The sequence below is a fragment of the Phaethon aethereus genome (assembly GCF_964289735.1).
Source record: "Phaethon aethereus genome assembly, chromosome: 5".
Taxonomy (NCBI): Eukaryota; Metazoa; Chordata; class Aves; order Phaethontiformes; family Phaethontidae; genus Phaethon; species Phaethon aethereus.
In genome coordinates this window covers 24,213,263-24,236,503 of record NC_138579.1, presented here as the reverse complement: position 1 = coordinate 24,236,503, position 23,241 = coordinate 24,213,263, and the positions used below count along the sequence as shown (strand labels likewise).

The following is a 23,241-nucleotide window of genomic DNA, read 5'->3' as shown; positions in this document are numbered from 1 at the left end:
ATATTTATCACCTTTTTCTTAAATGACTGTTGTGAATTGAAGAAGCTAAAATCACAAATTTGTCTGCACAACACTGTATAATGACTTTCATAATAAATATTAGGACACAGGTAATTTCAGAATATTTTTTCATTATTAATAATGTTATTAAATGTTATTAAAAAACAAATGTCAGAACAATTTCTGCACGGGGGTAAATAGGGCATTTCATTTCATAATATTTCAGGAATACAATAAATTTAGTTTAGGAGGACTGAAGAAACAAATACAAGAGAATAGCATAATCCTAGAAAACCTTTGGTGTACAAGTTACATAAATTATCACAAGAGTTCATTAGACTCACTCTTGGTGCTCTTTCATTTAAGTGTTTGGCAATAGCTGAGTCATTAAGGGTGCATCACTCTTATAGCAGATGGAATTACTACTGTTCAAAACCAAAAAAAGAGCGGAATGGAATTTACCACAGAGAAAGCTGGTGTGTTTTTGTATAATGTTCTACTGCTTCCCTCTTTCTTCTTGCAGCTTCATTTCACTGACAGCAACATTAATGGAATCATCTTTGGCGGCACTTGTATCAAAAGGAACCATTCTTTTCATAAGTGCTAGAAATGTCAGACAAAAAAAGTAATTAAACACCTTCAGAGAAACACATACATTTTGCTGAATGACCAACAATGTTTATATGAAAAATATATTTCATTATACAATATTGTAATTTACACAGCGAATAATACGGTATTAATAAATATTCAATATTCACAATACTATGAATTGAGAAACTCACTTATTTGCTATGAATTGAGAAACTGATTTATTTTTCTAGAGAAAAAGATTCTAATACTATATCAAACAGGTATGGTGAAGAGCTTTCTTATACAGAAGAAATGTAAACTGCTTTAAAAAAAAAATATAATTCCACTAACATTTATTTTCCATTTAATTTTCCAGCATTTTTTAAAAATAAGACAAAACAAACCACTCAGAAAATTCACAAAGGAATATCTTCACCAATAGCATGAACTAAAGTCAACAAGTGTCACTGGATAGGTGTTCGTAGGATGCTATATTGTGTACATACCTTCACAGCAGGGTGCATATATAATGCTTATTTCTAAATACATTATATTGCATCAAAATCTAGACCATATGAATTGACAGAACATCTTATGATAAATTGCTGGAGGAAAAAAATCCAAATATACAAACATCTAGCAATTATTTAACAAAAGGCTGAAATTAAGGAGAAGAAAGTGAATACCACCTTACACAATATACCCTTCTTCTAATGGCCTGCCTTATATCATAAGTGTGTAAGAAAAGTGGTCCTTCCTGACTGTTTGTAATAAATACGCAGAGTGCAATTTTTTAATAGGCCAGTAAAATTGCAGCAGTTTATAAACAAAAGTTATTTAATAGGGAGCAAGTCTTCACAGTTTGATTAGGATGAATGACATGTTTTCACTTTCAGAAGGAGAATGAAATCACTGTGTTTGGGACATTAGTAAAACAGTGACTTACCATTTTTCAACACAAAGTTTTCATTATTGATCCAAAACTATGCTACTGTATGCTATTTCAGCAGTATCTCCTGTGGTCAATATTCAAAGTAAAGTGAAAAAACAAAAAGAAAATTCATTGCTAAACTAAATCAGTTTGCACTTCTTAAAGTGATGATGTCAAGTTTCCAGTCATTCCAGGTTCTTATACTTGAGCAGCCTTAGAAGGTTATGTTCCAGAATGGTGTACCACAGCATCATGATGTTACAATGTCTTTTTACTTTTAATTAAGTTATTTATAAATATGTCAATACAAATAGTCTTAAGAACTTATAAAAAAAGTATACATAGAGGGGTAAAGACAGACATCAGCATACATTGCAGGAGTTAATTGTTATGACAATAAAATCAACATTCGGGACAACTTGGTTTTACTCAACCACGGTTGGTAGCATTCCTACTATATACCTTGTTGACACAAGAGTGTTGTGTATCACCAGAGCCAAAGGGTCACAGAAGACTGTGATACCAGCTAAAGAAGTTGGGAAAACTGGTAGCTATCTTCTTCTCCGTAAAGTCGCAGCTTATGAAGCCCTGGAACATAAATTCCCAACAACAACAGAAAGCCTGAAAGCCATATATGGCTCCTGGGAAACCATCCAGGTTAAAACCTTGAAGTGCTAAACTGCACAAAGAGAAAGGCAGGACCCAATTCGCAAAGCTAATGCAAAGCATGTGTAACTCCAGGGACCTTTATAACACAAAGCTTAAGAAAAATACAGTGGCCATGAAAAACAATTTCTGAGGATTATTCTCTAGATAACAACTAGTAGTGACTTTCTAGACCAACCGTTTTGGTCTGATAATACAGACCGCAAACCATGTCTAATGAATGCTTCCTTGTATAAATTATTTTCTCTTAGGTAAACTAAGAAGAAGTTAAACTTCTAAGAAAATGAGTATAGAAATAAAAGTTCATTCCCACAGCATCTTTAAAATAGTTTTTTATGGAAAAGCTGTTATAACTGTAGAAACTATGCCAGAAACATGAAGACCAGACATAAAATAGAATGTTAATGTTAATTACTTTTCCTTTTAACTGCCTGCTGCACTGGCAACTTTTTACTTAACATATATATTCAGAAGCAGATTGTTGTTCCCTTATTTATTTTTTCCATACTTTTTGTCCCTCTTTCTTCAACCAATTTTAAACTTAAATCCCAGGATCCCCCTCACAGATAAATTAAATTATATCAAACGTGTCTTTTCTCCTCCCTGGTGCTCTCTACAAGTCACAAGAGACCCACACTGGGAAGGGAACTTCTAGTAGCTGACTCTATAATCTGTAAGTTTTCATGAATTTAAGAGAGATGGCTTGCAAACTGCTTCAAAAGGTAAATGAAAAATAAAGTCTATTCTTCTGTTTCTGAAGTTGTAAGGAGATTGATTAATCACAGAAAATAGGTGATGACATTTATAGGTAGATTTATTAAAAGCTACAGGAGGTTTGGGAGCAAAAGACCTCAAATTATACTTCACTGTCAAAGTCTCAAATTATAACTAATTAATATCCATCACTAAAATTAAAAATTCATGGTGTTTATGTGACTAACATGACTGAAGTAGCTGATTTCATCATTTGCCACTCACTGGCAATTACAAGAACAGCTCCTTCATGTTAATACCACTGCAGATTTTTCACTGTCCTCAAGCAACAACTTCAAAATACACATTTGACTGGTGGAGATCAGGTTCAGCATAAAGGTAAAACATTCAGTCGCTAACCAAAGTCTATGGAGTAAGTCGCATACCTTAGTGCCATAAGCTACCACAGACATCCACAAAGGGCGGCAAAAGACGTAGTGGGAGCTATGGGAAACCTACGCCTTCCCGGAATGACAGCTAGAAGCATACTCTAGGACATCTAAAATGTATCAGGTATCTTCACTGGGTGCATGACTTGCTCTCACGGTTACTTACTAAGCATAAAGAATATATGACAGCACTAACTCTTAGGAGAAAAGAATCAGCAAAGTGAGAAATTAAGAACACCACTTTCATTCTATCGGAGTCAAACCAAATCAGGGATAGGAAAATTGTTTTATGCCTACTTCTCTGTTTTAGCCTCAGAAAATTTGACTACTGGATTTTTACAGAATAAAAACTAAAACTCTAAAGATTTTTGTATCCAATTCCTTTCCCTTAAAAACAAATAGGAAAAAGTGAAGCACATTCACTGTTTTCTTACTTTTTTGCTTAAAAAAAATTAAAAAATTGTTATTTTTAAAATAGCTCTGTACCATCTGGGCAAAAGAACAAAACTAAAAACACTCTCAGCACCATTCTGGTATTTGGAAAATATGAAATATGAAGAGCAGTTTAATTTATGATTTGGAAAATACCTTCCTAAAAGTTTTAAGCAAGAAGAAAAAAAAAGTTCCTCAGCCATGCCTGAACATGGTTTCAGAAAAAGCCTTCCTCAAATGCTGAAGACTTTGCAAATATTTCATTATGATCAACGTTCAATCACTACTGTCTTCCATTCATCACTTTTTTTTTTACCTCCAGAAAGCTTAGTGCTGTTAAAAAACAGTTGAATCGGAGAATAAATACCCAGAACTGGTTCATCAGATTGGTGTTCAGATCACATGGATCCTATTTCTCTGACAACTGCCTAAAATTGAGTAAAAAGTACCAAGGTAACAAAGTCCTAGCGAGTTCCTTTCAGGTTAAGCAATATAAAGATATTGTAATATTTTAGGAACATTCATGCTGCATCTTTAATTTTCAGCAAGTTTTTGCAGTGGAATCACGGAGTTGTTGAGGTTGGAAGGGATTGCTTGGAGGTCATCTAGTCCAACATGCCTGCAAGGTATGGGTTATTTCTATACCCCAACCAGGCTGAGCTGCACTTGGACTTGCAAGACTTTGACAGGGATGAGGTAAGGGAAAATGGAAAACCAGCTCAGGGGAAACTTCTTGAAGTACAGAGGAGATGGAGGCATTTGCTCTTACGCTTTATTCCCACTCATTGTTATTCAGTATGCTCTGCAAAAAGATATTAATCACAACCCACAGATTCTGAAAGGAAAAGAAAGCAATTATCTTTAACCTCGTCAGATCAACTCAGGACTTACTGGCAAGCAGTAATGTCCTGCAGCACTCATTCTAAGATGCAAAGGTTTGCAAGTGCAATGAAGCCTGAAATAGGCCTTTCCATTATATAGAATGCAACTTACTGCATAGGTTCCCAGTACACCAACGGGCTACACTGAAAAGAAATGGAAGGTGACATCCTTCTGAAGAAAAATATTCTGACATCCATGTGCTGATATGCTCAAAAAATCCCTTAAAAAAAATGTTTTTTTTAAAATATTTTTGACACTCATGCAAAGGTGTGCCTGTACCAGCTAAAGATCTAATCTGTCCTATCTAGTGAGCAGTTCCTAGCTCTATCAGAGATCCCATGACCTTGCATGACCACAAGTTGTATATGCACTAGGGGATAGAAAAAATAGTTAAAAACTTCTATTGAAGTAGACGCAGAATTAGTGAATTCAACTTTCACTGTTAAATTGCTACACAAGCATGAGACTAACTAGTACAAACGAAAGAGCTGGGAAAGAATCCTTGGATGAGGATGTCTCAAAAGATACACAGCTTACACACGTATGATTCTTCATGCAGATATTCAGAATCCAAGTGCAGCCCTTTTTTTGGCATAGGTTTGGATGACAAACAGAATATATTGTACGTCTCAGTTAAAAAACCCAAACTATCAGTGGGATGTAATGAAGTACTTCCTAGACAAAGGCATCCATCCAGTATCTAAAGCTAAAACACAGGAGGACTCTTAAGACGGTTCTAGCATTTTTTTGTCAAAAAGTAGAGCGTCTTACTCTCTCAAGTAAAACAGCTTTAAAAGAGGAAAATACATTACTTGTAGGTTTTTTTTCTGTGAAACAATACTTACAACCTGAATTGGAGAGCAGTGAGCTGGACAAAAAGCTGTTTTGAGTTCGCCAACTGGAAGAGGGAGCAGCCATTTCTACATCAGAAATTTCAGCATCCATTTTCACATCCTGTGGCAGCCAAATAAAAATAATTTTTATTTGTTAATATCAAGCTGCTGTAAACTTTAACACAAAACATACAGCAGCACACATACAGGTATATGCTGTGATTTCATACATACTGGAAAAATACCGATTTGAATTCTCAGTATTGCAGTTAGGTTTAAATTAATTTGCTTATGAATTTCATACCCATTCCATCACTACAAAATCTCTGCAAAAAACTGCTATGCCTTGAGAAAAGCACTGGGAGGATTGCAAGTTTTTGTCACTACCATAAGTTGTAAAAATGCTCTCTTTCCTGTTTACATCACAACTACAGTTCAGGACAAAGCATGGCAGCAGGGCAGACATCAGTGAATGATGAATTCCTCATCAATGAACGGTCCACATTAATTCACTGAAGTTCCACAAGTAAGTAGCAGTAAAAATTAAATCCATTTTCCCTGCCACTGAGGAAACTCAAACTTCATTGATTTCTCATATCAAAATACCTGAAGTTGGTTTTCCACTTTTTTGTTAAACCATTAAAGAAAGTCTGAAGTACAATGTTACTATTTATGGCTAGACCCATACAGCATAGCTTTTTGGTGAGTAAAGTCACTTGGTCTATAAGCTAAAAAAGAAGATAACTTTAAAAAGCCCATTTAAACAAAAATCTCCATAAATCTTTATTAGCACTGCAGCAAGTAGGCCCCAGTTGCAATACCTTCCAAAATAAGATTAAAAGCTTGGCTTGGTATCCAAATTACTCAGTTTCTTGAAATGAAGAGAGATAATAATGCACAAATGCATCAGTTCATAAACTACTCAATTTTGCTACTGAATTCTTATCATAAATGGCCTCAGGGAGTTTTGTTAAAACATCTTGCAATTTATCATTCATACTGATACTAAGATTTGAAAACTAAACAGAAAACAAAATAAAATTCAGCTTTAATTTAGAGATACAATGAGCTTTTGTCTCATCACTGAAGAAGGATTTACTCCTATTAAGACTAATGGGAATTATACATATTAATCCCCTTATGTGCTGATGAGAGAATTAATACCTAAAGTGTACATAGCACAATAACAACCTTTAAAGAATAAAAAAAGTTTTTGTCATTTCATTATGTTTCCAGAAATGATATCTTAGATCAGAGCTTTTAAACAAGCAAGGTGCTTCTACCAGCATCTGCAAAACAAAATGGCCTTCTCTTCACAGAAATTCTGACTTACAGAATAAGCCTCTCTCATGTGCTTCATTTACAATTACGTTTGCTGTGTTTGACTAGATGGTCAGCTGTTTGTGGCAGGGAAACTGTCCTAAAAAATTTGCATCTATCCATCATAACATTTATCTTTAGTTTTCCTCTTCGGATTTTTCTTCAGTTGGTATCATCTATTATTTATTTCAATTTTATACTCATATTTACCTTCTTTTTCCACAATTTCTTCTTTATCTACTATCACTCAGCCCTTTCTTGGTTGAAAAATCACAATTGTTGTACTTGATGGTATTCTGCCAGCCTCTGGCCTCCTTTATTACTGGAAATCTTACATTTTAAACACATACAAATAGCAATTATGATTTTCCTGGGCTTCTAAGTAACAGATATTTTACAGCCATCTGAGAAGTCTACAGAGGAGTAGGAAGATTGAGTAGGGACAAATGAAATCATAAGAAAGGAAGTAAAATAACTGCTTTTAGGGGAACATTTAACTTTGGTTTCATTTCTGCTCCTTAAAATGAAAAGAGGCTAGGACACGGGATTAGGTAATGCCTGCCTGAGATTAATGTTGACAAGCAAGCTGAGAGAAGCGTATTACAAAGAAAGACTAGAAAGAAGATCGTAACAGAGGAGAAAGATTAATTCCACAAGTAGTTTTATCTAAAATGATCCATGTAAAAAAGGAAGTTCTTGTAAAATTTTTTAACATACATTTTCTCAACACCTACCAAATATCTGTCTACTTTATATAGCAGAAGCACTATGTTGTGTACAGAGCATGAATTAAAACTATGAGAAAGAATGAACTTTGATGTCCTCAAGCCTACACTCTTCCACCAATCAATTTTAGAAACTCCCAATTGACAAACAGTAAAATGAAAAGAATTAAACAACAAAGCATTTGAGTTAGTTCCAAGGGAGGGTAAGAAAGGCAAACATTAAAAAGGGTTTTTTTTAGACTAAGCTAGCCTGATCACTGAAATCAGATTAGCACCCGTCTGTTACTTGTTTTTGAACATTCTGTTCTATTTGTAACAGCCGTGACAGCAAAGAGTACTGCATGTCATGCAAAACCCCAATTAGGCCTGACTAAATGGAAGCCATTAAATGCTCTTTGTTGTCTAAAGAAAGAGGAAATATTGTTCTGGAATGAGCTTTATAAAGAATTCTGAATATAGAGTTCAAATCATGCGAGCTCAGTAAATTCAGTCAGCTTAGTGCAATATTATATTCTACCATCAGCTGATTGCATTCCACTTAGCTTTTTTAATGTTTGTCAAATTTCAATGGCTACTGAATTAGAGAGTCTTGTGTGAAGGCAAGAGAAATTCAAGAAACTGAAGATTATCACCACCAACAGACTGAAATTGAACATGCCCTGTTTCTTCCTTTCAATTCTCTTCTCAAGAAGAGCAAGATGGCTTTTTCAAGTAGCTTAATACCTTCTTCTTACAACAGCAACTTACTAAGCTAAAGCATTCTGCATTTATTTTACATTTTCCACTTTTTAAAAGAAAGTATGTCATTTTATGGAAGGAGGACTGGTAAGATTCATTGCCAAAGAATCTTGATTGGATTGTGATACAAAGCAGAACTACTAGCATGATTCTTCAGTTCTGATCACTTATTTCAACCACGTCCCTAAGAAACTTTAGTTCTGCCGAAAGTAAGCTGCTATCACAGTGACACGCACTGAGAAGTGATATGACAATGAACAAGCTAACATGAAGAGAAAGAAAGCCTGTCAACAATTGGAAAGGTGCACTCATTACAGGCAATGTTGCTAAACAAGAGCACTCGATTTGTATTGCAGGGAGTCAGGAAATTATGCTTAGCCCTGCTATCAGCCCACTGAGTGATCTTTAGCAAATCACTTCCCCTCTGTTTGCCTGGATTTTGTTTATGTATGAAACAGGCATCATACAGTACCTTTTGTAAAGAACGCAAAGATCAACTACTGAAAAAAAAAAAAAATCACTGTACACAATCTACAAATTAGTCATCCTTACAATGGAGGAAACAAGTTTCTATGCTTATCTTTGACATGAAAGGACATGAAAATTGAACAAACCAATCAAAAAATTGCTGTAGACAGCACTTTGACAGAGCAGGTAAACACTTCAGAGTAGTAAGACACAGTAAGACACTCTTCTGTGAAATTTTAAAGATTTTTGGAAAGCATCCATGGCACTTTACAATGAAGACAACACTTCTGTCATCAAGTTTTACACCAGGCATGGCAGCTACATGAAACAGAAACATTCATGTGTGATTTCAGTCTGTGTTTGTACTAGGAGTTAATATACATCAAATAAGCTTATGCTGCTAATTGAAAGTAATCGGGAAACAGAAGTTGAGTACACACACATACCTTGAATCGTTGGACCCTTTGTTTTGAATCTTCCAGCTGTTGCTGTAGAGAACTCACTATTTCTTTATACTTTGTATACCTTTCCTCAATCATCTCCCTTCGGCAATGGGACTCCTAGAAATGCATTGAAAGATCTAAAGGATTTCATAATGTGAAAAGCAGTTAATAAATGTTGGCTGGCTATAGTAAACACAGGTACCACCGAGGATTTTCAATACAGCAAGAATGAATTAATTGCTGACTTTCAGAGGTTGAAATACAGGGACCATATGAAAGCATAAAGTTCTGTACAGAAAAGTAATGTTAAAATGAAAATAGGTGAAAATCTGAACAGCCTCATTTTAACTAGTGAATGATTTCTTGGAACTCTTTCCAAAATTCAATAATGTCATACCTTCTAACAAAGAAATTCTGCAACCGTGAAAAATTAATTACAGTACTCTAGAAACAAGCACTTGAAGAAAAAAAGTGTTCTAAGGATATGGACTAAACAGTGTTTTCGAATAAGAAAACATAATGCTTCTCACTGAACTAGTTAATGATTCACTTGAATGAATACAACTACCAGACAACTTGTGAAGCATTATTAAAAATTTACTTTCTCTTTCCTTCTCCCTTGCTATGGAAACATTGAGGCAAGAACTTGCTAGCAGTGGAAAGCAATGAATGGCTTTGAAATACTTCATTCACGCATACCACTTGAGAGTAAAATATGCTATTGTACAAAAAAATCCAATGTATTCTTTTCAGGTAGAAGAATTAATGAAACTCCAAACTGACATCATTCTCACAGCTGAGTCATAAAGCTTAGCTCTCTTGAATAATAAATTATTTCTTAAACAATACACAGTTGGTGGCATCTTAAGAAAACTAAGCATCGGGGAGGACAGAGCTCAAATTAAACCAAATAATTTAGGTTCCAATCTCACAAATGCTGGCTAAGTGATAACTACAGCAAACCAGAAGAAGACAATGTCATTTCATAGTAATGTTCTGAAAGAGAGTGCAAGTGTGAAGGAGATTGTAGAAACCTTGCATTCAAGCTTCTGCTTTGCCTAGCAGAGAACAGAATTTTTCCTTTAGCACTGCAGAACCATCAGAAACAGAAGGCAAACATCAACCTCTGTTAGAGCAAACAGCTCTTCTGGGGATACCTGGAACGTGAAATTAAAACTATACATCTCAACAATATTTTTCTTAAAAAAACCAAACATTTCAATCAGCATTTATGTTCTTAACTCTGATGATGATGACAGTAATAAAATAGTGTACAATTATTAACACATGACCTCATACAAGAACACTTAGAAGAATAACAATGTTCCGAACAAGTATGTTTCGAAATGTTTATGACTACCACACGATGAGAAATTATATATAGTAAATAATACGCAAATCATTATGCATTTGTTGAGCTGTGATTTAATACTGATTTAAAATTTATATTGTGCAATGATGTTCCAAATTCTATTTTTGTAAACCACCAACTTAATGTATGGAAAGTAATAATAATGCAGTGGTTTAGCCACTTAGCCACTGAATATCTAATTTGAGGCTTATTACTCTTGACAGTACTCCATCACTACGGTCAATATGTCCCACTGTGTCCAAACACACACACCTTGATTCAATAGTGATACTGGGAAAATAAGTGACAATTACTGCCATTATGTCAATACAAAACAAAAGCTGTAAAGCTCACCTATTTTCACTCATTACTTTAAATACTGAAATAACTGGGCATAATTTATTTCATTACAGAATTTTCATTTTTTAACAAGAAATATCAGAATTCGCCACTCAAATATGCTGAAGCAGTAATTAGGACTTCACCTACTATAGAGTCACAGAATGGTTTGGGTTGAAAGAGACCTTCAAAGGTCATCTACCCCAACTTCCCTGCAATGAGCAGGTACATCTTCAACTAAATGATGTTGCTCAGAGCACCGTTCAGCCTGACCTTGAATGTTTCCAGGGATGGGGCATCTACCACCTCTGTGGGCAATCTGTGCCAGTGTTTCACTACCCTCACTGTGAAAAATTTCTTCCTTGTATCTAGTCTAAATCTACCTTCTCTTAGCTTAAAACCATTACGCCTTGTCATATTGCAACAGGCCCTGCTAAAAGGTTATGCCCAGTTATCAATGTTTGCTTGCATTATGGAGCGCCTCAGCAGTGTTATTAATTAGGACTAAATTTATAACCTCAAAAAAATCTGTATAAACATGAAAACAAATTTCTGTATGTTTTTGTCTAATACGTACATATGTAGTTTTAAATATCTTATTAAGCAATTTATCTATACATATAGATAGGACATTAATTAAGTAAAATATTTTAGAATACTGAAAGAGTAAAATAAAATCCTTCTCACTCCAATATCTTTGAAATCTTCTAATAGGCTCAGTTTCTCAGGAACAGACTCCAGATGGTCTAAAGCTACTCTAGTACTCTAAAGAACAGAACACAAAATAAACCAGAAAAAATTAATCAATTCTTTCAGCCATCTCAAACATTAAAAACGTATTACATCTATGGACACAGGTTTATAGATATGTATGTGTCTGTAAATTAAACAGGACAACAGCAAACAGGCTGTTAAGAAAAAAGGAGGACAAAATAATACACGCAGCACAGTTTCCTTAATTTGAATCTCCATGAATAGTTCCCAGTTTATTGAGTAGAACAATACTTATTTACAATTTTGGAATTTATGTAGCCTTCAGAATGACGTTTTCTTTTATTGCACTTCAGAGAGTAAATTTAACAAAAATGTAAATTTATACTCACAATGTTTATATCTTTGTAGTTAAACACATAGTAAAGACGGCCCCCCTTTTTTTCAAATACAAATATGTGCAGTTCACACTTAGCTAAATATAGAGCAATCAAATTTCATATTTTTGTTTAAGACATACAGTGTGTACTGCTGAAAGATGAATTACCACTCTAGGGAGAGTTAGGGTTGGACTCAACAACAAGATTTCACATCCACACCCATGACACAAAAAAACTAGTCTATAGCAAGATATAAAGAACTGAAGAAAATGAGTATCATGTTTTGGGTTTTGTGCACAGGTGACGTTTTGGTCATGCATAAAGACTAGTCATGCTGCATAAGCCAGATGCCTCTGGAGCTTCTCAAAGGCTGCCCTTCTATTATTTGCTGGAGAGCAAGTAGAAACAATACTGTCTGTATTTTCTGAACAACAGTGGGTATTTCCTCCGAAATTCCACCAAACACACTACTTTGGATAAGGTTCTGTTAACCTGGTATGCAATCTACCAATAATGGGCTTCATTACAATATTACCACCCTGGCACTTTAGAGCAGAAATCTATACAACAAATAAAATTCATCAACCCTGAAGTCAAATATCGTTATGCTGTAAAGTCTGTGCAAACTGAGTTAACTTGCCCTTAAATACAAAAGCTCTGTTGCCAGTCTTGGAAAGTTTCAATCTGACTAACGTGAAAAACACCCCATTTAGATCCCAGACTTAAGACCTCAAGAGACTAAAACTTTCAATCACACCAGGATACGAAAAATCAGTGGGAAGCTCTCAGCACAAGTGCAGTCTACTCGAAAAAGCTGTGTTTCGTATCACATAAAACTCCCTGACAATGTTCAAAAGCAACCCAATGACTCAAGACTGTAATAGTGTACTATGCTGGGTATAATAAACCATGAAACATCCGTAGTTTTAGCAAACAACAAAAATACTTTACCAATGATTAATACTGAAGGAACTGTCTACTGGCTTCATTGTTATAAAAAAAGTCTGTATGCATGAAAGCTAATTCAACAAAGAATGCGATTCTTTAACAGCATAGCTCATAAGTATATTTATTTAGTTAAAAATCAATCACCTAAAATGTATAAAAAACTGAAATGGGAGAAATAGCAATGAAATGAACACTCATGTGAGCAGGCAGCTTAGATAACGATATAAATATTGTTATATTAATATTTTATTAATAATCTTAACATTATAAATAGAATGGATATTATATATTGTATGTAAATGCAATAGGTACGTTAAAAATTTAGTAACATCTTAAATGGCATTATATGCAATATATATTGTACATATATAAAGCAACATAAAATATATATTTAAATACTATCATACATTAACAGCAGTATTATTAAAATTACTATTTATACTGCTAGCATGACTGCCTAGTGATCACAGATCACTGTTTTTTCTGTTTCTGTAATTATATGTATACAAAAATATTATGTATGTAAAAGTATTTCTCTAATTTTCTGTAATTAGGAAAAATTTGTACTGGCAGTTTAGATGGCGATGATATTAGGACCTATTTCTATAAAACAACCACCTGGTTCAATCTGTTTTCCAGATATTTGGGTTCTTTTTCCTTCAGAGATGAATGAGGTTCAAACAATATCACCCACCTTCTAGGAATAAACTTTAACCCTTAGGTTGTATGCTTAGCTAAAAAAGGGCTCTCTTGCCCCACTGTTACATTCTGCAATAGCAATGCAAGATGCAATAAAAAAAAATATTTGGGAATTCCCAAATCTGGCTGTTTTTTCCAGGATAATTTCTACTCTTCACACAGCACAGAAGAGAACAAGAATACACTGCAGTCAGAGGTTCTAGAACAATAACAGCTTCATTATCACAGGTAAGGGGAAAGAATTTTACAAGAGGGCTGGATGAATTGTTGCTTTAAGAACAATAGGAAGAGTAAGAAGCCTACAAAATGGGGTAAAAGGATTGACCAGCAAGGAAGGATATTTTAGTTTTCAAGAAGTACAGGAAGAACTGTCAAAAGTGCAACAGAGTAAAACAAAGATTCTTTGGTCATTAAGCGAGAACAAGAAAATAGAAAAGAGACAGGGAAAATAAGGTGGAGATAATTTAGGTATGAAACCAAAACAAAATTAGTATTCTTGCTTTTCTTTTATACAAACACGTTCATTTTGTTAGATTTTGAAAAATGTACAGGAATTACACAAAACTAAATACGTGAAGTTACGCCTGAAAGATAGGTAAACCACTTCTTGAAATGGGCAGCACGGAGGACACCCAGTACGAAAAAGTACTTAATTGCAAAGTTGACAACTGACCATGGCAAATGCCGGAAAAAGTCTGAAGGACAGAAAGGTGCATAATTGTGCTGACTTACAGTGAATAAAGGAGGGGAAATCAGTTTCATAAAACTCAGTCAGAATAAATAAAGGTTATTTCTTCTAACAAGGAAACAGTACTTTCTTCTTTCTCACCTGCTGCATGAGAAAAGAAGTTAAGTAGATTTCACAGCGAGCCAGCTGTGTCTGGACCAAAACTAAAATTTATTGTATTATCTTTATAAGAAGTCTTGCATTTTAATGTGTAACTTAATTTGCAATCAGGTTTTTTTACTTGCAAAATTCACCTAAGAAGATTTTATAAGGAGAGAAAAAATTACTTTTCCTGTAACATATCTGGTTCTTTACCAGAAAAGAATTACAGAACCTGCAGTTATATATTAATAATGAATGTGTAAAATGGATTCTTCTTCATATTTTCAGGACGCAATCAGGCAGGAGGCCTACATATTGTGTTTAAAGTGTTTTTCATAGATTATAGTGTAGAAATGTTTTTATAGCTATAACTTTTTTTTTTTCAATGCTACTATACATCTCCACTTGAAAGTAAAATTGCCTAGAGGTATCTATCAATCTCTAATGTTTCCCTCCTATAAGAATCAACCATTTCGCTTTTACCACAGCAAAGCAGTATTCACTCATAGTTCATGCTTCATTTACAATGGCCTTATGTTCATCAAAGCATTGATTTTCCACTCCATTAATTTATGATGAGATGCAATGTTTGCTGCTTCTTCCCAGAGCAGCCCCTGGTACTGGTCTGCATGTGTGTTTCTAAGGCTGGGAAATACATGAGAGACAACACACCCTAAGCAATCTAAACTTAACTACATGTGAAACAAAATACTGAATCCTAACATTCAGCAGTCATCCTAGTATCACACAAGATCTGATGGACACATGTCCACGAAGTTTTTTACTTTGAACACCAAAAACTCCCCTGCCCCTTCAGAAATAAAAACCTTCCTCACAGGAAATAACCTTGAAATTGTGACAACCCTCAGTCTCTCTTCTTGGTCTAGCACCAAATTAAACCATAAATATTTTAAGCTCATGGTATATATTACCTAACACATCTTGTTGAAGTATTTTACTTATGAACTGCAGAAAAATATACATTTGAGTTGTTACACAGAATTGAAACAAAGTTACCTGGGACATAGGACACATTTAACATAGTGGATCTTTAGCATGCTATAAAGTATATTCAGTTTACAGCAATTTTTTTTCCAATTAGAAAGATTTTTGCTTTTTTCCCCCCTGTTTTAATAAAGACCACCTGTGATCTATTTTCAGCATAAAAGGAACTCAAGCCCTAAGTGTAAGCCCATGCCTTAAGCCATCCCATTTTTCAATTCTTTCTCTAAATTCCAATGCCAAGACCTCATGTCAATACTGTCTGTAAATAGAGTTAAGGAAGATGCTCTTCCTCTGTTCTCCCCAGGTATCACCTAAATATAAGTCCTCTATTTCACATACTTTCTGGGGGTGGGGGGGAAATAAAAAATAAAAAAAATTAGCTGTGCCTCAGCTACTCCTCATTAATTACATCATTGAATGTAATGTTGAAAGCAGACCAGCCTTTGGGTTATATGCACACTCAGTCCTTGTTTTTTTTTGCTTCATCGAGAATCATGTGTATAAAGGATGATCTAGGTTACTTGGGTTTCTGAAAGGCTTTTTAGATTCCTAAAATTTAAACCTAACTTCACACACAAAATGATGGGCTCTAAGCTAACCATTACTGCTTAGGAAGTGGGCCACGGGGTAATGATACATATTTCCAAGAACTTGCTAACTCCATGCTCAATATCAATCAGAAAAGCAAAAACAACACTGGATATAATAAAAAAAAAACCCACAAAAAACAAACCACCCAGGGAACATAATTATTCCTGAGTATGAATCCACAGTGTGCTTGCATCTTGACTAGTGAGTGCAGCTGTGGACCTTCTTCAGAACAGAAATAGGGAAAGGTCAGAGAAGAGCAACAGGAATGATCAAAGCCATGGAGCACTGTTTCCATGTGAGAAACGATTAAATACAATGACTCGAAAAATCAGGATTCTTCAGCCAGGAATACAGATGCCTGAGGAGAGAAATGACCAATTTGCATAAAATCAGAAGTCACATAATGATAGAAAATTTTACATGGGTTTAAACAGAAAACTGGGCAAGTTCATGAATGACCATGGAAGGGTTCCAAATTTGTAGAAACTACATGTAAGTCTGGAAGTCTCTGAGCTCTGAATGGCTGGAATCAGAATGAATGAGTGGGAAACAAAATATATGTCAGTCCTGTTCATACACTTTCCCCCGAGCATTTTATTTTGGCCATTGTTGCAAAATCTGTAGCTGGCCTAGACTGACCTTTGGTCTTAACCAGAACGGTTCCTTTTATATTCTAAAATTCTCAGAGTTTTCTGAGCAGTTTGTGAAGTGATTTGAGTACGATAATTCACACAATAATTTTCAGGGGCAGAAATGCATGCCTTTTTCCCAAAAAACAATGAAAAGAATGCTAATGATATGCAAATAAAAACAGAAAAAGAAAAAAGCCAGGTTTGTTAGGAAAAATTCAATAAAGAAGGCGGCAAGAAAAGAATACATTGAAGAATGGGAGGGAAAGGTGATGAAAGAGCTTTTAGCTGGCCCACAGAATTCGTCTCGTAGTTTATTGAAATGCACAGCAACCTCCTCAACATGGATCAAATGCCATACCTGTATCATTAATGACTATTCTATCAGGAGAGATGGATTTAGCCACACAGAGAAATGGAAAAAGGATGTCAGAAGCACCTGACATAGGGGGCAATTAAGAACTGTTAATTTTTTTCCCAGAAATCAGAAAGCTGTATGCCATAATGCATACAAGTAATCCTAAAGAGAGCAATCACATCTGTCTGCTCTTTGTTTAACAGGGAACAGAAGGTACTGATCCAGTGCACTGATGGTACTGATAAGAGGAAGAAACACCAATTGTACTGAAGCAGTATTAATGGTGTTTTACTTAGCAGTCTCTTCCATAGACTGCTATTAATCTTTCTGTTTTTAAAATAAAGATTATTTACTTTGAAAAGGGGCGTTCTGTGTTTTCACAGAGAATGATAAAACAAATTACTCATTTTCCATGACTTCATATGAACACTTTGATGTTTAAACTGCATGTGAACGGTTAAGCCTCCTATATTGATGTATTCTTGTTGATAGACAGTTTCACACTGTCTCAAGGGACAGATCTAAATCAAGATCAGATACACATTTTATTTTTAGTCTCAAAGTTGCAACATTAAATGCAAATAAATCAAAGCAGGTTTGTATATAGTCATCCTAAAGTTTGCCTTTATAGTCGATATATTGAAAGCACATAAACATAAGCCAGAAACCAATCTTCATTGACTTTCAAGTACAGTGCTCCTTTCTTTTCTGAGGTAAGTAAAAACAAATGGCTATCTGTATTGCACAGATATTTTGGAAAATTAGAGCTGATTTAAGTACCAGTTAGCTAATCCCCAAAGAATATCCATAAAAAGATGAAATGCGACTGTAATTTTAACTAACTGCAATGCATGTAAGCAGGCAGTTACTCACAATTCAGATGGAAGATGTAATGTTAAAGGTGAACTATGATGACTTATTTTTAAATGACCATAGCATGGTAAATACTTGAATAGCAAGAGTAGGATGCACCCAGTATGTATAAAGGTATAATTTGCTTTCTCTGTTAACATCTGTAAAACCACACCTTGTCAGCTCCTACCTCTAGCACTAGACTAACATCATAACGCTCTTCTTTTACACAGGGTGTGGTTCTACTTAAGAGGCCTGAGGTTCTCTGTTGACTTTCATATACCAGGCAAATTCCATGATAGCTGGGACTTTCTGTGACGTAGTACATCATACGTATAGAGGGAACTTTAAGAGAAAACAAAAATATTTTGTATCTTTGTATTCCCTGTATACCACTACTGCAATTATACCATTGTTTTGATGATTTCAGCACATCAAGAAATCAATTTACCTTTACAAAGATAGGCAACACATAAAAATTTATCAAGTTACACAACATGCAAGTTCAATTGCCTTTTTTCTTTACTATATTGTTTCATCAAAGTTTTAACCAGTAAGATTTCTTTTTTTTTTTTAAGCAAAACCTACACTTGTACTAATGAAAAACAAAAGACCTTTGTTAACAAAGCATTGCAAATGTCAAACTAACTGAACTTTTAATTCAGACTCCAGATTTTTTGCATGGGGTGGACTTTAATTAAGAGAGCTTCATGGATGCTTCCTTTCCTGTTTGCAATGACATGGACCACGTCTTCTCTCATTCATGAGCACATAATATCCCTGTGGTAACTACGGGAATTGTTTACATGGAAAAATATTAGGAAAGTATTTAATGAATTTTCAGTTGTTTAATGCGTACTAGCAGCTGGAAATGTGGAGGAGACAGTGTGGTCTTTCGGCAACTCAGCTCTCTGTGAATCATCAGCTAGTGCTCCGAGTACTATTGGGGGTCCGCAGGACTAGTTTCTGAGAAACTATTCTTTATCGTTTACTAAGATTTTGATCAAAGACATCCAGACATAATTACTGGAAATTAAAAGAAATGTAACAGAAGATGCAGAGTGTGTAAAGCAACGTTAGCGAGCCCAAATTCTTAAAAGGTGTAAAGACTTCCTTGTCATTCATTCATGAATGCTATCTTCAACTTTCTGGAACTTTGCAGGCTAAAAATCTTTACAGGTAATTTACGTTAATGTTTTGTACACTAACAGTATTTCATCAAGCCTTCCAGAAAGCATTACAAAAATTCCATCAACACAGCCTTCATAAGAAAAAAGAAATATTGGTCAGTTTTACAGATGAGAAAAATTTAAATACAAAGAGAAGTGATTTAACTGAGGATCCACAGCAAATCAGTGTCAGAGTAGGAAAAAAAATTAGGACTTTGGCTTATAGATGTCCCCATTTTAATCACAAGATGCACAAAGAGAGAAAAAAAAACGCCCATGGTGCCATCAATAGGTGTAACTGATGTCTGTGTTCCTAAGGTTATAATTTGATCAAATATAAAACATTCAAATCTAAGATGAAGGATTTAGCAGCACATTAGAAACATTTTAGGCAATAGTCCGCTGTCAAACAAAATTTTAACTTGTTTTGTGATATATAAAACAAAAAAAGCACTATATCTATGTCTTACTTATCAAGTCATAAGCATCCTATATTCTGTGGAAGAACTCAGATACACATTCTACAGATGAAATGCCAACATTGCTGAAGAGAATCTTGTGGATAGAACAGATAGAATAACTAAGATTATCTTTACATACATATACATACTATGTTAAAAAAAATGAGTGAAGACCACTATATATTACTACTCCTAGTTAAACTAAGAGAAATAACTTACGATATGTACAGAATTACATCTTTTATTATAAAGATTTATCCACAGATTTTTACTTTCTCTAATGGAAGACGAGGAGGATTTTGGTTATTAAAATCTGGCAAAAATGTTCAATATTTGCAACATGTGGAACACATCTTCACAATATTGAAGGGAGCTTTCTACTTTGAGAATGTAAGGGTTGAATTAGGAGGAGTGTTGCCAAAATGTCAAGGGACATGATCCTTCTCCTCTAGTCAGCCCTGGTGAGAAACATCTAGAGTGCTAGGTCCAGTTCTGTGTTCCCCAGTACACGACAGACATACTGGAGTCAGTCCAGCAAAGGGCAACTAACATCCTTTAAGGGACTGGAGCATCTCTCCTGTGAGGAAAGGCTGAGAGAGCTGGGATTGTTTAGCCTGGAGAAGAGAAGACTCAATGAGATCTCATCAATGTGTACAAATATCTCAAAGGAGGGTGTAAAGAAGAGGGAGCCAGGCTCTTTTCTGTGGTGCCCAGTGCCAGGACAAGAGGCAATGCACGAACTGAAACACAGGAGGCTCCGTCTGAACAAAGGAAACACTTTTTCACTGTGAGGGTGACTGAGCACTGGCATAGGTTGCCCAGGGAGGTCATGGAATCTCCATCCTTGGAAATATTCCAAAGCCATCTGGACACAGTCCTGGGCAGTCGGCTCTGGGCGACCCTGCTTGAGCAGGGGGGTTGGACCTGATGACCTGTAGAGGTCCCTTCCAACCTCAACCATTTTGTGATTCTGTAACATATTATATTACTGATATCACCACTGGAGAAACTATGAAGTTATTAGAGCAGTTGTTAGACATGCACCATGATTATTTGTCATTAAATAAATATAAACCTGTTATACTGACTGACAAACAAAGAGCAGTTTAATAGTTTACAGAGTTAGATACATTTTGTAACCTGCCTCTTACAGGCAGTTTAGCAATAAAGTCTTAAGGCAAATATTTTAAATATTTTTTAACAAATACACAATAAGATATACTTGATAACACTTATCTGCAAATCTAGTATTCAAAGTCTCAATGCAAGTATATATACTTTTGTAACAATGTTTTTTTTTTCCTTAGATTACTTTAGTAATTCATTTTCACAAAATAGTGAAGAACATTTATAATAGAGAGTAATTTCAAAATACTGCTATATATCAGTTTTTGAGAGAAAGGGGATCAGAGAGATTGACATTAGAAATATACATATATATGTTTAGTTTGTGAACTTTGTGCAAGTACACAGTCTTAAATTAAATCCTTAAATTAGAAAAGTTGTGCAGAATCTTAAAAATCTATTTCAGCATTTTTGTTTCCCTCTCTAAATCCCAGAATCAGCCAGAAAATAAGAAATAAGTATGAATGGGAAAGGCAATTGTTAAAAAAAAAAAATCATACTCTTCACAGCAAAATATTTCTACAGGAAAAAAAAAAAATCAAAATGTTGGTAGAAGAAAACTAGAGGTGGCTGTATTAGCAAAAAACTAAAAGAACAAGTAAGCACCCATTAGGGGGCAGGGGATGGATAAGTAGCAGGATATTCAACAAGAGTAATAGACATGCAGGGGGGGAAGACAACATCAAGGAAGAAGGGATGAGGAAGGTGAGCATAAATTAAAAGAGGGCAGATTTAGACTAGATGGAAGGAAGAAATTTTTCACAATGGAGGGTGGTAAAACACTGGAACAAGTTGCCCATAGAGGTGGTAGATGCCTCATCCCTGGAAACATTCAAGGTCAGGTTGGACGGTGCTCTGAGCACCCTGATCTAGTTGCATATGTCCCTGCTCATTGCAGGGGGGTTGGACTAGGTGAACTTTAAAGGTCCCTTCCAACCCAAAGATTCTATGATCAGGGAAAAGGAACAGCTGGCTGCAAGCACCATCAGGCAGCAGAAGTTACTTGGTGGTAGTGGCAGAGGAAGGACTTGGGGAACCTTGGGAAAGTTCTCCACCCCCAGTGAAGGGAAGTGACACACTGGCTCGCCGATGAAAGGAAAGGAAAGGGCGAGGCATGCAGGACAGAGGATCACAGACTGCTGCTCCTCTCCCAGTCGTTTTTGAGATCAAAGAATGGCTGTATTCTGGGAGGACCAGAAGGCCTTTGATGTAGTGGTAGTTTTGGCAAGACACTACAGAAGCAAACCAAGGGAAGAAGAAAGTATTAACCCTTAGATTCAAGATTTCCTAAATATTTGCACATACAAAGTATGGCAATCATTAAATAATCTCAAGAGCTAACAGCAAGATTTACTTATCGATGGAAGGCACATTGAGAGACACAGAGAGCACACCCTAAAATGGAAAGTGTCAGGCAGTCATATAATGTCTCTATGAAATGCATTAGGCATTGTTACCCTTCCAATTCTTCTTTTAAAATGGGTGACAAATCAGAAAACTGATGCAAATTTGAGCCTGCTACTACAGTACAAGAATCTAATAGCTTTTACATTGCTGAGTGTGTGCAGACAGAAATTTGTTTTACTGGTATTGAAAAACCTTCCTTTCATGAACATAAAATATGAGTTACAACAAAGTACATAAATGTTCATACTGAAAAGGAAATTAATATTAAATAACAGTTTTGCAGAATCCTTACAACATTACTGGAGTTCACTTAGATTTATGACATTGTAACAAAAAGTTGAATCATGTCCAGAAAAGTCTGATCCAAGTATTCTAAGCAAGTGGTAACCTCACTTCTGGGTTCTCTACTGAAAGCAGCAAGTGGTCTTATTGATCAAAGGATATAGAAAGCATATGTTCACTGGAATAGCTTCAGGACATGGTTGATTTCAAATTAAACTTCCCAGTCTTTCATGTCAGACTAGTATTACTAAGGCAGAGGAATCTGTCTTGTAGCTTATGCTCACAAAGAACATGATGTAGTTTACAGAAACCCACTAAAGTCAAAAGCATGGCATAGTAGCAGTGTGCACCTACAAAATGCACCCTGACCTCTTCATGAGAATTAGATACACTTCCCATTGTAGCTACATCTGAGAATATAATACAGACTTTCTCCCAAGAAAATCATACACCTTTGTCTAGAAATCCTATAGAGCCAAATCCTCTATGTAAGAATTAAGCTACACTCAAGAATAAACTAAATCACCTTATTAAAAGTTAAATCATATTCACTCTGGCAAAACATCAGACTACATAATTGATTACTAAAGTAATCAGGAAAATTACTTGTTAATAGCTATGTAATAATTAAATTCACTTTAATAAACACTATTAAACCAAAAAAAGAGCCAAACAAAACACATGATCTCTAGGTACTCAAAACCTCAGTTTTGCCTGTACTTGTTACACCCCTGGCACTTCTCATGAGTTGAAGGATTATTCCAGAATACACCTTGGTTCTTCAGCTCCTTTTATATCCACTAGTGAATCTAAGTATCCCTGTTCTTCCTTCTTACCTTCCAGCTTCTGCTCCTGTCCTGTGCAACCTGCTGGAGCAAGAAGTGGTTTACCTATTTACTGAATTATACTGTAGAACTGATCTGATTGAAGAAAAAGAGCCAAAAAATCCAAA

The 23,241-nt window shown here is 35.2% G+C and overlaps 1 protein-coding gene across 1 annotated transcript in view; it reads right to left on the bottom strand.

Annotated features, from left to right (window-relative positions):
• Positions 1 to 496: 496 nt before the first annotated feature.
• The window catches only part of CEP128 (centrosomal protein 128), a gene marked incomplete at both ends in the record, with an annotated part of 126,339 nt that continues 103,594 nt past the window's right edge, over positions 497 to 23,241 (bottom strand). The window contains 4 exons of the mRNA XM_081999988.1: positions 497 to 603; positions 5,472 to 5,580; positions 9,157 to 9,270; positions 11,531 to 11,608. Of these exons, the coding sequence (XP_081856114.1) occupies positions 497 to 603; positions 5,472 to 5,580; positions 9,157 to 9,270; positions 11,531 to 11,608 (408 nt within the window). The remainder of the gene's footprint in view (positions 604 to 5,471; positions 5,581 to 9,156; positions 9,271 to 11,530; positions 11,609 to 23,241) is intronic.